Here is a 14,650-nt window from a genome sequence, read left to right as displayed (position 1 = left end):
GCCTGTTCCAAAACAATCAAAAATAACGTGCTTAAATGACTGGCGTCCTGTTGTTCTGACCCCCATCATCAGCAAATGCTTTAAGAGACTAATCAGAGATTACATCTGCTCTGTGCTGCCTCTCTCTCTTGACCCGCTGCAGTTTGCTTACCGCAACAACCGCTCCACTGATGATGCCATTGCATCTACAACACACACTGCTCTCTCCCACCTGGAAAAAAAGAACACTTATGTGAGAATGCTGTTTGTAGACTACAGCTCAGCATTCAACACCATAGTGCCCTCCAAGCTAGATGAGAAACTCCGGGCTCTGGGCTTAAACAGCTCGCTGTGCAGCTGGATCCTGGACTTCCTGTCAAGCAGACACCAGGTGGTTAGAATAGGCAGCAACATCTCCTCCTCACTGACCCTCAACACTGGAGCCCCGCAGGGCTGTGTTCTCAGCCCACTCCTGTATTCATCATTAAGTTTGCTGATGACACGACGGTGGTAGGTCTGATCACTGACAATGATGAAACAGCCTACAGAGAGGAGGTGCACACTCTGACACACTGGTGTCAGGAGCACAACCTCTCCCTCAATGTCAGTAAGACAAAGGAGCTTGTGGTGGACTTCAGAAGAAAAGACAGAGAACACAGTCCCATCACCATCAATGGAGCACCAGTGGAGAGAGTCAGCAGCTTCAAGTTCCTGGGTGTCCACATCACTGAGGAACTCACATGGTCCATCCACACTGAAGTCGTTGTGAAGAAGGCTCATCAGCGCCTCTTCTTCCTGAGACGGCTGAGGAAGTTTGGAATGAACCGCCACATCCTCACACGGTTCTACACCTGCACTGTAGAGAGCATCCTGACTGGCTGTATCTCCGCCTGGTACGGCAACAGCACCGCCCACAACCGCAAAGCACTGCAAAGGGTGGTGCGAACTGCCAGACACATCATCGGAGGTGAGCTTCCCTCCCTCCAGGAAATATTTACAAGGCGGTGTGTGAAAAAAGCTCGGAGGATCATCAGAGACTCCAGCCACCCGAGCCATGGGCTGTTCTCACTGCTACCATCAGGTAGGCGGTATCGCAGCATCAGAACCCGCACCAGCCGACTCCATGATAGCTTCTTCCCCCAAGCAATCAGACTTCTGAACTCTGGATCTCCCACGATCAAATACATCAGCACTGCACTTTATAATATCTCACACCGGACTGTCATAAATTATATTATTATTATATTATATTCTCTCTTAACAACTGACTATTAACCGACAGCCTGAATGTCAATACAGTACAATACAACCTACTGTACATTCTATATATACTACTATATATACTTTTTTATATATTTTTATTTTTTATTTTTATTGAATAATGTGTATCTATATAGTGCGTATTGTATACTGTACAGTGTATGTTATTATTTGTATATTGTTGAGTGTAATTATGTGTATATCAGATGTTTAAATTGTGCTGTGTTAATTTGATGTTATTGTAAATTGGTACTGTCTCATCACTGTCACGACTGCTATGTTGATCGGAACTGCACCCAAGAATTTCACACACCATTGCACTTGTGTATATGGCTGTGTGACAATAAAGTGATTTGATTTGATTTTGATTTGATTTGAGTTAGTTCTGGCCCTCAAATTTGATTGGCCATGTTGCATTCCAAGAGTGCTGATATCCAATTTAACAGCACTGGGCCGCTATTTAGTTTATTTGTATTACTCCGCATGTCTGTGTTCACGTCTTTCCAAATAGTGGTGGGGATTTTGATTAATCCCAGTGACTCAAGCCTTTTTGAATCCATTCGCCAATAAGATTAATTCAGTGACCATTTCGGCAGATTACATCTTTACGCCAGTAGGTGGCGTCAAATGAGCGACGACTATTATGTTATTAATGTGAGTCATTAAATCATAGACTCAACGTTCATAACCGAAACAATGGAAGTGAATGAGAATAATTCTAGCATAAATACCTGATTTGTTCAGAAACAAAACAGCACTCGAGTATTACAACAGTGCAGAGAGGGACTTGAGTTTGATGTTTTGGCTTCTTTTGCAACTATTTTCGGTGCAGACAAGAAATATATAAACTTACATGCAAATTTTTGTCTGAAACGCAAGTTATTCAGTGTTATTTGCCTTAATCAGACCCATTTTAATGTTCAGAACAGAAGCACTATTGGTACAGTGAGCATGTATTATGTTCCAGTTCATATGAAAGTTACCGGCCAACTTATTCACTCGCCTTACTCGCCTTACTTTTAAAAACACACTATAGAGGCAAAGAGCAGGACAAGGAAGCAAAAACTAAAGGTAGTCAACCATACACACTAAGAGCAGATAGCCAGTAAGAGCTAGTAGGGAGACTGGAGGCATTTTGAGATGTAGAAGATATAGGCTACATGGCACAACTGTTCTCCTCAGAAGGTTCTTATGCTGCACTAACTGACATCACCTTATCACGCACTGCCTGCACAGTCTGCAAGAAGTTAACATTCATTAGCTGCCCTAATTAGCTTCCAGCACCTAGGAAGAAGCACAGAAACCCGTTCGGTACATGAAGTCACTGTCAGCAATCTGAGATTTAAAATATGAGTCACAGGTATACAAAGAAGATTATGCTATACTGCAGTAGAGTGGGCAGAGGAGGATGAAGATTCAAATGAAAATGATGAAGGAATCTTTTACAACAATCACTCAGGGGAACCCAGTGGTGTTGCATCTCTAGTGCCTAGGCTTTCTTTTATATTCAAATTACAATGAATAATCCGAACATACAAGATTTCCGAGGTGGAAAGTCAAGGACAACAACGTCAATGCTCACTAAGAATGAAAGAAGTTGAGTGGAGGTCTTTAATGCAATTTTAATGTCGTACATAATTGGTTTCAAGAGCACAACTGCACAAACAAAAGAATAAAAGAATATTTTAAAAGGGACAATTTCTTCCAGCCTCAGTCACTATTCACTTTTATTGTATGGAAAAAACTGGAATGAAAGTGATTGGTGACCAAGGCTGTAAATCTGCCAAACATCTCCTTTTGTGTTCCATGGAGGAAAGAAAAGTCATGAGGGTAAATAAATGATGACAGAATTTTTGGGTGAACTATCACTTTAATGTGCTTGTAGCTTGGTGGTAAATAAAACTTAGTGAAATTCCTCCTAAAACGAGTCAATTTTGTTATAAATCATCCATTAATAAGGTGTTTATGTTGCGTTGAGTCCAGTTTTAGTGAGACTGTGTATTTATTTGCAGTATGGCCAGTCTTCTGCACTGTCTCTTGGATTTGGCTCTAAAATGGCTCATAAAACATGGACTGTCGTTTTCAGAATTATCTATTAAACACAGCCAACGGCGTACATGTTCAGCTCTTAAATCACACTGGGCAGTCAGCAAGAGCAAGGGACATATGTTACCTCTAATACACTCACACATACACATATACAGCCATTCAGCACAATTATAAAAGCCAAGTGACAATACACATGAAATACTACACTTCCCGGACCTCTTACACTGCAATTAGTGGGTTTTGTGAAACTACACAGCCATAAAGCAGGACAAGACCAACCAAATTACATGCAGTGAAATGCAGACCAGTAATTCATGACTAAAAGATGCTATATGCAAGCTGAAGATAAGAAAAGAGAAAAACATCGCATAGCAGATGCTAAAAATGGAAACACTCACTTTGATCTGGAATCACAAGATGTTTTCAGTACGCAGATTAAATGCATGTTTGCTGACTGCAGAAATAGGAGTAGATGCAAAAACAATGTGCAAACCAAACAAATAAGCAAAAACAAACAAATGCACAGGCACAGATTTGACATGCACAACCATATACTGTTCTACGAAGACGTGAACGTTTTTTACAAGTCAGAATCTCATAATGAAGTCCACATCGACACTAACATGTAATGTGTTTTCATTTTGCTACGTTTACACTTCTCATCCAAACTTGAACAGTGTTTACCTCCACCGAAAACTAATACTTTCAAAAACGCTCTCCATTACAGCATACATTCACTGAGCACTTTATTACAAACAGCTGTATGCCTACTTATTCATGCGAATATTTAATCAGCCAATAGTGTGACAGCATTGCAATGCATGAAATCATTCAGATATGGGTCAGGAGTTCCAGTTAATGTTCACATCTACCATCAGAATGGGGAAAAAAATTTGATCTCAGTGATTTCAACCGTGGCATGATTGTTGGTGCCAGACGGGCTGGTTTGTGTATTTCTGCAACTGCTGATCTCCTGGGATGTTCACGCACAACAGTCTCTAGAGTTTACTCAGAATGGTGCCAAAAAACATCCAGTGAGCGGCAGTTCTCCGGACGGAAATACCTTGTTGATGAGGGAGGTGAACGGAGAATGGCCAGACTGGTTCGATCAGGCAGATAGGCTACAGTATAATCACTCTGTACAATTGCAGTGAGCAGAATAGCATCTCAGAATGCACAACACGTTGAACCTTGAGGCAGATGGGCTACAACAGCAGAAGACCACGTCGGGCACTTTATTAGGACCATAGTGTTCCTAATAAAGTGCTCTGTGAGAGTACTTTGGAAAAAGATGATGTTAGGAATCTGAAAATAGAGATATGGAACTTATTAAAAACATATGAATTTATCCATGTTTATGCTTCTCTCTCCACACTGGAACTGTGTTTTCCTCCACCCAAAACGGAGACTTTCAAAACCAATCTCAAGTACTGCATACTTTGGAAAACAATGACATTAGGAAACATAATATGGGGTTTTTAACTGAAAAAGTATTAGTGTGGACGTGGCCTAAGATTTATTTTCACTGGAATGACTGAAATAGCCCAACATGATAATTAGAAGGGGGTGTCCACATACTTTTGGTCATGTAGTATATGATGTTATAGTAAAAGATGGACAGTGAGAACCAGAATAAATAAAAAAAAAAAAAGAGAGAGAGAAAATTAAGAGATTTAAAAAAGAAAAGAAAAAAGAGGAATAGTGGAGAACAGTTTGAATGAGAAAGCAGAGGCTTTGGAAGCAGATGCCCAGTCTTTCTCTCTCCCTCTCCCTTTCTGGATGTTTTCTCTGGATGTTATTTCACAGTGCTATGACGCACCTGTTTTGATGGAGACTCAGATCTGTCAATTGGGAGGTGGGTGGATATCCCACGCCTTGCACTTTATGAATTCTGTGTCTCCTAGCAACTACAAGAACCCCTTGGAATGCATGTGCATCCCTCTCCCTGCGGAAGAGAGCCAGTGACGGAGTTCAGGGTTTGTTTGAGGGTGCAAAAGTATCACTTTCGTCTCAAGGAACCCCAACTCTTCCTGAAACTGAATTGTCTCCTCCCCCAGCCTGTAGGCACCTTCACATGAACATTCCTGTTTCCATGGTAGCGGGAGGTCTCCTCGCATGGTGCAGGTGGGTGGATCAGCGTGTGACATGATTACACTTCCTATGGGATAATTAGACTTCCTGTCTGAAGGAAGGGGATACCTCTTCCTTATTCTGGCATAATGAAAGACGCCTTAGCATGAGGCCATAGTCAAAGATTTGTGTGTTTGTGGGTGGTAAAACAACATGAGCAAATTCCTTGCATAAAAATTTAGATTGCTGTATGAATTATATTATGTAACCAGATATCAAAACAAGAGTAACACTTCACAATGAGGTTCCATTCATTAACATTAGTTAATGCACTGGGTATCATGAACTTACAATGAACAATATATGTTTTAAAGCATTTATTAATCTTTGTTAATGTTAGTTAATAAAAATACAATTGTTCATTGTAAGTTCATGTTAGTTCATATTGCATTAACTAATGTTAACATATACAACTTTTGATTTAAAAAATGTATTACTACACAGTATGTTGAAATTAACATTAACCAAGATTAATAAATGCTGTAAAAGTATTGTTAACTGTTAGTTCATTTTAACTAATATTAATAAATGGAAACTAAAAGTGTTACCAAAACAAGCAAACATTTTTAGGTTTTAATAAAACAAAATTGGACACTTTCTAGATGTCAAATTTTGTAGAACATGCCCAAAGTCTGAACAACATACATTGCTTAGAAAAGTTAGTTCGAAGAAAAGGTCTAGCATTATTTGTTTTAAGATGTCATTAAGTAATATATTCTGTTTCTAAAGCAATGATATTCAGACATTTATTAGTGTGATTTACAGCAAGTGTCCAAAAGTGTCCAAATACTTTTTGGCACCAGTGTTCAGTGTAAAGAATGGCATACTTTCTTCCTTAAAACCTCAGTCCATTAATTTCTTCATTCACCCTTTCATCCACAATCAGAATTTAAGATAAAAGACCATCTTTTAGATGCCCAGAAAGTCTTTGAAGATCTTTGTGGTTGGTTGGCTAAAGTTACCATAGCAGCATGCTTCGACTTCTAAAGACATACCTGATTTAACTGGCATATAGACATTAGAATGAAAATGAATATAAATATTTAAATAAAACATAATAAATATTGACTAAGTCATCCTCAGATAAAAGATGAAGAGGAGGGTATGAACAGTGTCAAAAAGGCAAAAAAAAAAAAAAAAAAAAACAAGTTTGTGTACCTACCTGAGAGAAGCCCAGGTTTCTGCAGCCGTTGCAGGGAGTGAGTGCCTCCCACAGGCCTGATGGACCGCAGCTCTTTTCCTCCTCTTCAATCGCCGGGGGCAACGGGGGAGTGAGCCGCTACAGCCGAGTGGTGAGGTATATACAATTACATACAATCAACAGGAGTACACAGGCTGAGGTATAGATACTGATCTCAGGTCATGCCACCACAACACAAGATTAAGATAAGTGTATTCCTCTCTCTCGAGCATCCAGGGTCCAAAATTAACACTTGCCAAGCAGCACATAGGAGAACAAATAACCTTTTTTTTTTTTTTATCTGATTTGAGCCAACCAATTGTAAAAGGCTAGTTCTAAAAATAGGAAGCCAGTAGGAAAATGGGAAGTGTATTTCTTTTGTTGTTGTTAATTCAGAACTCTATGTGAGACACAAAATATGAGGAACAAAATTATGATGGGAATGATGGATGTTTTTTTGTACTGTATAGGATACTCACCAGTATGTAACACAATGACATTTGCTTTAAATTTGCAAGGGAAAAATGAATAATGAATTCCTTTGTCAATGGGACAGATATGTTTCTTCAACTTTGGGCATGTTCATGTGCCAGGGGTTGATTTTTATTCAAATATATTTTAACTTTATTTATTTTTGTTACAGGAAGGTCTCATTAAAACTGAATTGGAAACTCTTCAGTAGGTCTTCATTATTTATTTTTAGTTAATTACGTACACTGGCGGCCAAAAGTTTGGAGTAATGTACAGATTTTGCTGATTCGGAAGGAAATTGGTACTTTAATTCACCAAAGTGGCATTCAACTGATCACAAAGTATAGTCAGGACATTACTGATGTAAAAAACAGCACCATCACTATTTGAAAAAAGTCATTTTTGATCAAATCTAGACAGGCACCATTTCCAGCAGCCATCACTCCAACACCTTATCCTTGAGTAATCATGCTAAAGTGCTAATTTGGTACTAGAAAATAACTTGCCATCATATCAAACACTGCTGAAAGATATTTGGTTCGTTAAATGAAGCTTAACATTGTTTTGGTTTTTGAGTTGCCACAGTATGCATTAGACTGGCATGTCTGAAGGTCAATATTAGGTCAAATATGGCAAAAAAAGAAACTCGTCAGTCAATCATTGTTTTGAGGAATGAAGGCTATACAATGCTTGAAACTGCCAAAAAACTGAAGATTTCATACAAAGGTGTACACTACAGTCTTCAAAGACAAAGGACAACTGGCTCTATCAAGGACAGAAAGAGATGTGGAAGGCCAGATGTACAACTAAACAAGAGGATAAGTACATCAGAGTCTCTAGTTTGAGAAATAGACGCCTCACATGTCCTCAGCTGACAGCTTCATTGAATTCTACCCGCTCAACACCAGTTTCATGTACAACGGTAAAGAGAAGACTCAGGGGTGCAGGCCTTATGGGAAGAACTGCAAAGAAAAAGACACTTTTTGAAACAAAAAGAAAAGGTTAGAGTGGGCAAAGAAACAGACATTGGACAACAGATAATTGGAAAAGAGTGTTATGGATCTTAACCCCATTGAGCTTTTGTGGGATCAGCTAGACTGTAAGGTGCGTGAGAAGTGCCCGACAAGACAGCTACATCTATGACAAGTGCTACAGGAAGCGTGGGGTGAAATGTCACCTGAGTATCTGGACAAACTGACAGCTTGAATGCCAAGGATCTGCAAAGCTGTCATTGCTGCACGTGGAGGATTTTTTGATGAGAACTCTTTGAAGTAGTTTAAGAAGTTCTGAACATTTTTTTTTTTTAAATTGTAATAGTAATTTTTCACATTATTAATGTCCTGACTATACATTGTGATCATTTGAATGCAACTTTGGTGAATAAAAGTATCAATTTCTTTCCATAAGAGCAAAATCTGTACATTATTCCAAACTTTTGGCCACCAGTGTATGTACAGATTTTACTGTTTTAGCCTTGTCCATGACCTATGAAAATCCATTATAAAAATACAAATTGTGTTTAAAACTAAGATAATCTAAACAAAGTGTAAAATAAACCATATCAATATTTTAATTTCTATCAGTTTTTCAAAAATTATGACTGTCCCACAGTTGTGACATCATTTCCACCTCAACAAACAATATTTTTTGTGAAAAGTTAGTGCACTTGTCAACCATGTCGACAAAAGTGTCAGTGAAGAGCATGCTTAAGATGAAGACAAGTGATGTGTAAGGCAGGGTGCCAAGGTGTTTGCATTCAAAGGACAAAACAAGCAAAGAGCAAATGTATGATCTCTGAGAAAATAGCATAGAAACTTTCTCGCAAAGATACAGTCTCACAACCAACTGAGCAAGAATTGCCTCGTTGTCTTTCTACATCTGTTCTCTCTCCTACTTGTTGACACAAATCTGCAATCAGTGTTAGTACAAACCAACGGCTCAGCGTTGATAGAGAATCAGGCATGTCTTCTGAGACCTTAGCATTCTGGCTAACTATTCGGCATTAAGTGTACCTAGACTGTAGGGATTAAATATAATAATTATTTAGAACAACAAAATGTTGGTCGACTTGCCTAAATAATGGTAGTCATTACCTCTGGTTACTGTTAACATTACTCTGGCCAAGGGCAGATAGGAAACTATGGAGACTAATTAAAAGTACTCTCTGGATACGGTAGCGTTGGCTGGCCTATCCAGGTAGTATAAGTCACTCCTCTGGTTGAGAGTAGTTTTAATCAAGTGTATGCAGATCTAGGGGGACTAAACAAAACTATTATTCAAATAAAAGTATGCAGGGAGCAACTTATATTATTAAGTCAAATACCTCTGGATAATGACACAAAACTGGCCAGTTTGTGGAATGATCATGTATAACCTGGTGTAGACTCTACTAACAGGAATCCAAATGAACGAGTGCAATGTAAAAGTATAGAATTAACTAGAATATTCAAGTATCCAAATATAGAGAAAATCTCAATTGATGATCAATAATAATTGGAATCTCAAACTAAATTTGAGGTCTAATATAACTGGAGTCAGATAAAATTAATAATGGAGTCAGATTTGGTCTTAACTAAATCAAACAGTAATGACGCTACAGCCACACATGCACGAAAAAGACGAACGTGCAGATACCTTCACCACTTCGCTGGATTCCGCCATTGGGCCAGCGAGCTGGCGTTTTTACAGATGTTTGAAGAAAACAAAGAAAAATTAAGATAAATATCACTTGTGAGCAGAATATTTTTATTGGGCATAATTTCCAATGTTGGGTAAATTACTCAAAAATAGTAATCCACCTAATTGCAAATTACTTCTCTTAAATTGTAATTAATTACTTTACTGATTACTTTACAAGGAAAGCAATTACACATACTAATGACTTTTTAGTTATTCTCCAAAAGAATTTTCACAGAAAATTGTGAAAGTTCAAATTCAAAATAATGTCAATATTTCCTCCGTGTTCATTTTCAGTGTCCCTTCAGCTGTCAAAGAAACACAGACGTGAACATAATCGATGTTTTAAATGCATTCTACATAAATATTATTTTAGAAATATGTGTAACCCAAGTAATGTACTTAAAAGTAATTAACAGTATTTTTGCCTCCGTGGAGTGTATTGGGCAAGTGTTTATCAGCTGGATAGTTGGGTTTTTGAATAAATCCGGTGAGGCCAGAGACATAACTGAAAGTTGGTAACTGTAATCTGATTACAAGAATTTTAACTGTAATGTGTTACACTACTTTATGAAAAAGAAGTATTTACATTACAGTAACAAATTACTTTGTAATAAGATTACACACCCAACACTGATCACTTCCAAACAAGCTGTAATTTTGACAAATTATACAAAGATTATGAAAATATTATGCAATTGTGTGTATTTACGATACACAATGTTTTCTATGAAATTAGCCTTAGCAAGATAAACAAGTCGGACATTAAAAATGTCTGTAATTTCGATCACCGTCATTTCCACCATGGAATTCTTTTAAACACAATACAGAATCTGTTTTGGGAATTTACATAACATTTAGAAAAAGAAAAAAAAAAAAGAAAGAATTATATAAATCTTATGTGATGTATGTACATACACTGTTAGACATTATTAGTAGATCAATTAAATAAGCTAGTGGGAGAGTTCAAATGTTTTAACAGGATTTTATTTTCCAACAATTTACAGGGCTAAATTGACCGAACTGACTGAAGTTGAAGAAACACTCATATGTTTTTAATTTGAGAACTTACTATTTTTACCATTGGCAGGTGTGCCTCTCACCAGAACACTTTTATATCAGTTACCCAAAATAACTCCAACCCCTTCAGCCACATCAGAAAAGACTTGACCATGAGTTTTTGATATGTGACTAGAATTGATCCTAATGGCTCGAGAGAGTGTTGTTGTGATTATTTATCTGGGCTCTGCAGACTTGTGATTGATTGACCTGACATAAATACATTTGATTGTATTGAAACACCGAACGCAGTGGAGCAGAACGTGATCCAGTAATCACTGTGACAGATAACCTACAACATACCTTCAGCTAACTCAATACTGCATTTAATGTGCACTTTATCTGTCCCTTCCATAAGATGAAATTCATTCCATCAGCTGACGTGTTTGTGCCGCAATGTGATGAAGTCAAAAACAAGATTCTATTTGTGTTAAATAACATCAGTGATTAAATCTGGCAAACAGAAATGGGACTGTTTTAGACCTATAAATATGTATTTATGAGATTGCATAAACTGAGGGATACCCAGCACTGCAACCTGTGTTTGAGCCTGCCCTCTATTGGACAGAGAAAGGTACTGCATCAACATTAAACACCTCTTTATTCAAAGATCATTATGACCTCCTGACATTGATGGATTGATGTTATTGATTTCTTTTCAATGAAAATGCAAATATGTTGTTTTTTTTTTTTTTTAAGGGATTTCATATGATGAGATTAGATAACACAATTCTCACTTCAAATCTAGAACCAGCATGCATAACGGTTCTAAGATCAGCCAAAAAAGCCAAATTATTCCCCCCAAAAAATTCCAAACACACCTTGCTTATTCGAGTGAGAGTGCCGTTTCGCTCCTCGTCTGAAAGCCGCCCACTGCCGAAGCTCTCCATGGACTGAGAGTGAGAAGAGATGGTCTGACACAGCTCCTCAAAGGAGCAATCCTTATCACGACAGACCTTTATTTCATCCAGCAACTTGGACAATTCCCCTGTCACTGCCTCATCTGCATAGGGAAGGAGAGAGAGGGAGAGAGAGAAGACGAATGAGGAATTTAAATTCAAGAATAATGAGTTTATGGTCAAATGTACAGAAGTTGAGTGTGTGTGTGTGTGCATGTGTATCATTAAATCAAGTCTCCACATTTTTTGAAACACTTTTTTTGTTATTATTACTTTTATAGTCGATTGTGATAAATGCATAGGATAACAAAAATAATAATAATCAAATTCAGACCAATTTGCCAATAAAAAACTATAAAATAACATTTTAGAGTAGACTAGAAAAATGTATATTCATAGTACATTTCCACAACTTTTCCAGGCCTGGACAACACAATTTTCCCCAGGTTCCCCAATTCCAGGTTTTATATCAAAGGCACATCAATATTCTCTGTAACAGCTTTTTCTGTATTTAAATGTTTATTTACATAGCTTTCATCTTGAGACCCATTCCCTCTGTAACTCCTCTTATTCATTCTTTTTCTCCCTTCTCTGTTTATCAATATTTTATAAGCGGAGACAATTGCTTGTTTTCTGGCATGCAGCTCCATTGTGTGCTGATGTGTTGTTTTGTGGCTGACAAACTCTGAAGTTTAGCTTTGATCATTATGAAAATGCTGCCACAGCTGGAATGAAAGCCACAAATCCAACAGTAATTCAGACCACAAAGGGAATGAGTGATACTACCCTGCACTGCAAACATTAATCACTAGGGGCGCTGCTGACTACATTTTGAACTTATAATGACCATCCACTGATCATGTTAAACATCTACTCTGTTATGTCACTATTTGTGTTCCTCTTGTGAAAATAATAAGCAGAATAATTCTTGTGAAAATAATTTGAATTAAGAATTTGATTAAGAAGCTTTTAAGAGATTTAGGTGTGCAAATATTGGATTAAACAGAATAATTATTTGCCAGAGAAAAACAACACAGCAGACAATGTGCTGTAATACAATCACATCACTACTGGGTGGTGCACTATGCAGTTAAATGCAATATAATGAACTGAAGGTAATGAATGAGTATCTAAAAGTGTCTTTTAACAATTGTAAACAAAACATTTTACCTAAAAGTTCAGACGTAGTTATTTAGCTCATTTTTTGTTAATGATCTATTTTGTTTTAGTTATTTAATCTATTCCATTCTTATTACTGTAAAGAACAGTCTGTCCTCAGAATGTCGCATTAAGTCTGATTAAGCACACAAACTCATACTTTTATGCCGTAGGGACGGTGAGGGTACAGGTGAGGGTATTGATGTGCGTGGGGTTGGTACTGGACGCTGTCGTAATAGCTCTTCTTGAAAGTTCCCTTTGTCACAATCCAAAATAATATAATCTAGAGAGAGAGAGAGAGAGAGAGAGAGAGAGAGCTATTAATTCACAGTATGTACACAAACACACACATTTAAAGCTAGGTTGCTTGATTACATACAGGACCTGAATGGAAGCAGGCAAATATCTGGTGTGGAACCAGGAAATGAAATACTGATAAGATGCCAATGTCTCCTCTCTCAAACCTTCAATGAGTTTAATATTCTTCTTTCATCTTAGAGTCTCTTGTCACTTTCATCTTCTGTCTCTTGTATCTTGTTTCTCTCTCCCCTTTCTTTCAGTCTTCTTCTCTTCTCTCTCCTTTAAAAGCATGCATTTTATGTTGGTGAAAAGTGAAATGCTTGTGGCAGCTGTAATTGTAGCCCTAAACAACTATACGCGGCACAAACCACATGATCACAGTGGAAACAACAATAGTTTCAGAGTGCTGTCAAAGACTGTAGATTATAAAACCACAGCAACCGTGAGTTTGACATTCCTTCACGCTGTGGATACTGGAATTCTGGTACTGAGGACCACAGAGGCAGGGAGGAGAACTTTAATGTTGCCTCTGTCCTGTAGGGTAAAATGGTATTTAGAGAAAGGCTGGGGTGATTTAGACTTCAGATTTGTCAAAGGAAGACATTTTTGAGCAGTCATAGGTGTTCTTAACTCCCAAGACTGCATATTCATTACCCTCAGAAATGTACAACACTGGGTATAAAGTGGATGGAAACAACATGAGAGATAAAAAGAATTTAATTTCACAACCAGATAACCACATTATATTCTTTTATGAGGGTGTGTTTTTTGAAAACAAGGATGGAGCATTGGATTCAAACACTCAAGCGGCCAACATCTCTGCAACACACAACAAATGTCTGTTCTGTATGATAAAATCTCCTGGGAAAAATAGCATTAGTCTGGGCAGTTAATAAAAAAAGGAGATAAAAAGACTTTACAATCATATAATATATTACAATAATAGAAAGTGACAAAAGTCATAACAGGTGTATAACAATGCAATTAGCATGTAATAAAACTTAACTACACATTGTTTTTGTTTGCTTCAAGTTCTAATAGCCAAGGTTTCTGAACAGTCATAATTTTGTTTTTCAAGACCATTTCCATCCTCTCTCTGACGCTTAAACAGAATTAAACAGGATGCTTTTGCTGTTGTGCCTTTATGACTATGTATATGCCCTCACATGTGAAATGAGTAAAACTGCTTAGGAGTTGCAGGTTTGAGGTCAGGCCCAATATACTGCTTACTGTTTAGTACTTTTCACAAAAAACACATCTTTTCAAATCAGCCTTAATGTCTCAATGTCCCCAATGAACAGATTTAAAGAAAATATGTATTTATGTCTTTATGCCCCCAGTTAACAAGCCAAAGGCGACTGTGGCAAGGATAAAAAAAACTTTTTAAGATGTTAGTTAATGGAGAGAAAAAAAAAACTTGTTAGGAACCGGACTCAACTGTATATACTGTATAAAAATACTAGTGCTGTCAGATGATTACAATTTTTAA

At 37.5% G+C, this 14,650-nt stretch overlaps 1 protein-coding gene across 6 annotated transcripts in view; it reads right to left on the bottom strand.

The window, feature by feature from the left end:
* anks1b (ankyrin repeat and sterile alpha motif domain containing 1B) overlaps window positions 1-14,650 on the bottom strand; it is a 240,466-nt gene that overhangs the window by 147,562 nt on the left and 78,254 nt on the right. For 4 of the 6 annotated variants that reach the window (XM_051687944.1, XM_051687947.1, XM_051687946.1 and 1 more), the window contains exons 7-10: window positions 13,022-13,144; window positions 11,626-11,807; window positions 9,704-9,742; window positions 6,581-6,697 (exon numbers count right to left, since the gene is read on the bottom strand). In XM_051687944.1, coding sequence (XP_051543904.1) covers window positions 6,581-6,697; window positions 9,704-9,742; window positions 11,626-11,807; window positions 13,022-13,144 — 461 coding nt within the window. The remainder of the gene's footprint in view (window positions 1-6,580; window positions 6,698-9,703; window positions 9,743-11,625; window positions 11,808-13,021; window positions 13,145-14,650) is intronic. The other 2 variants (XM_051687950.1, XM_051687948.1) reach the window with 1 other exon arrangement.

This window comes from Myxocyprinus asiaticus, chromosome 45 (genome assembly GCF_019703515.2).
Source record: "Myxocyprinus asiaticus isolate MX2 ecotype Aquarium Trade chromosome 45, UBuf_Myxa_2, whole genome shotgun sequence".
In the NCBI taxonomy this organism is placed as follows: Eukaryota; Metazoa; Chordata; class Actinopteri; order Cypriniformes; family Catostomidae; genus Myxocyprinus; species Myxocyprinus asiaticus.
This window is presented reverse-complemented; position numbering and strand designations above follow the sequence as displayed.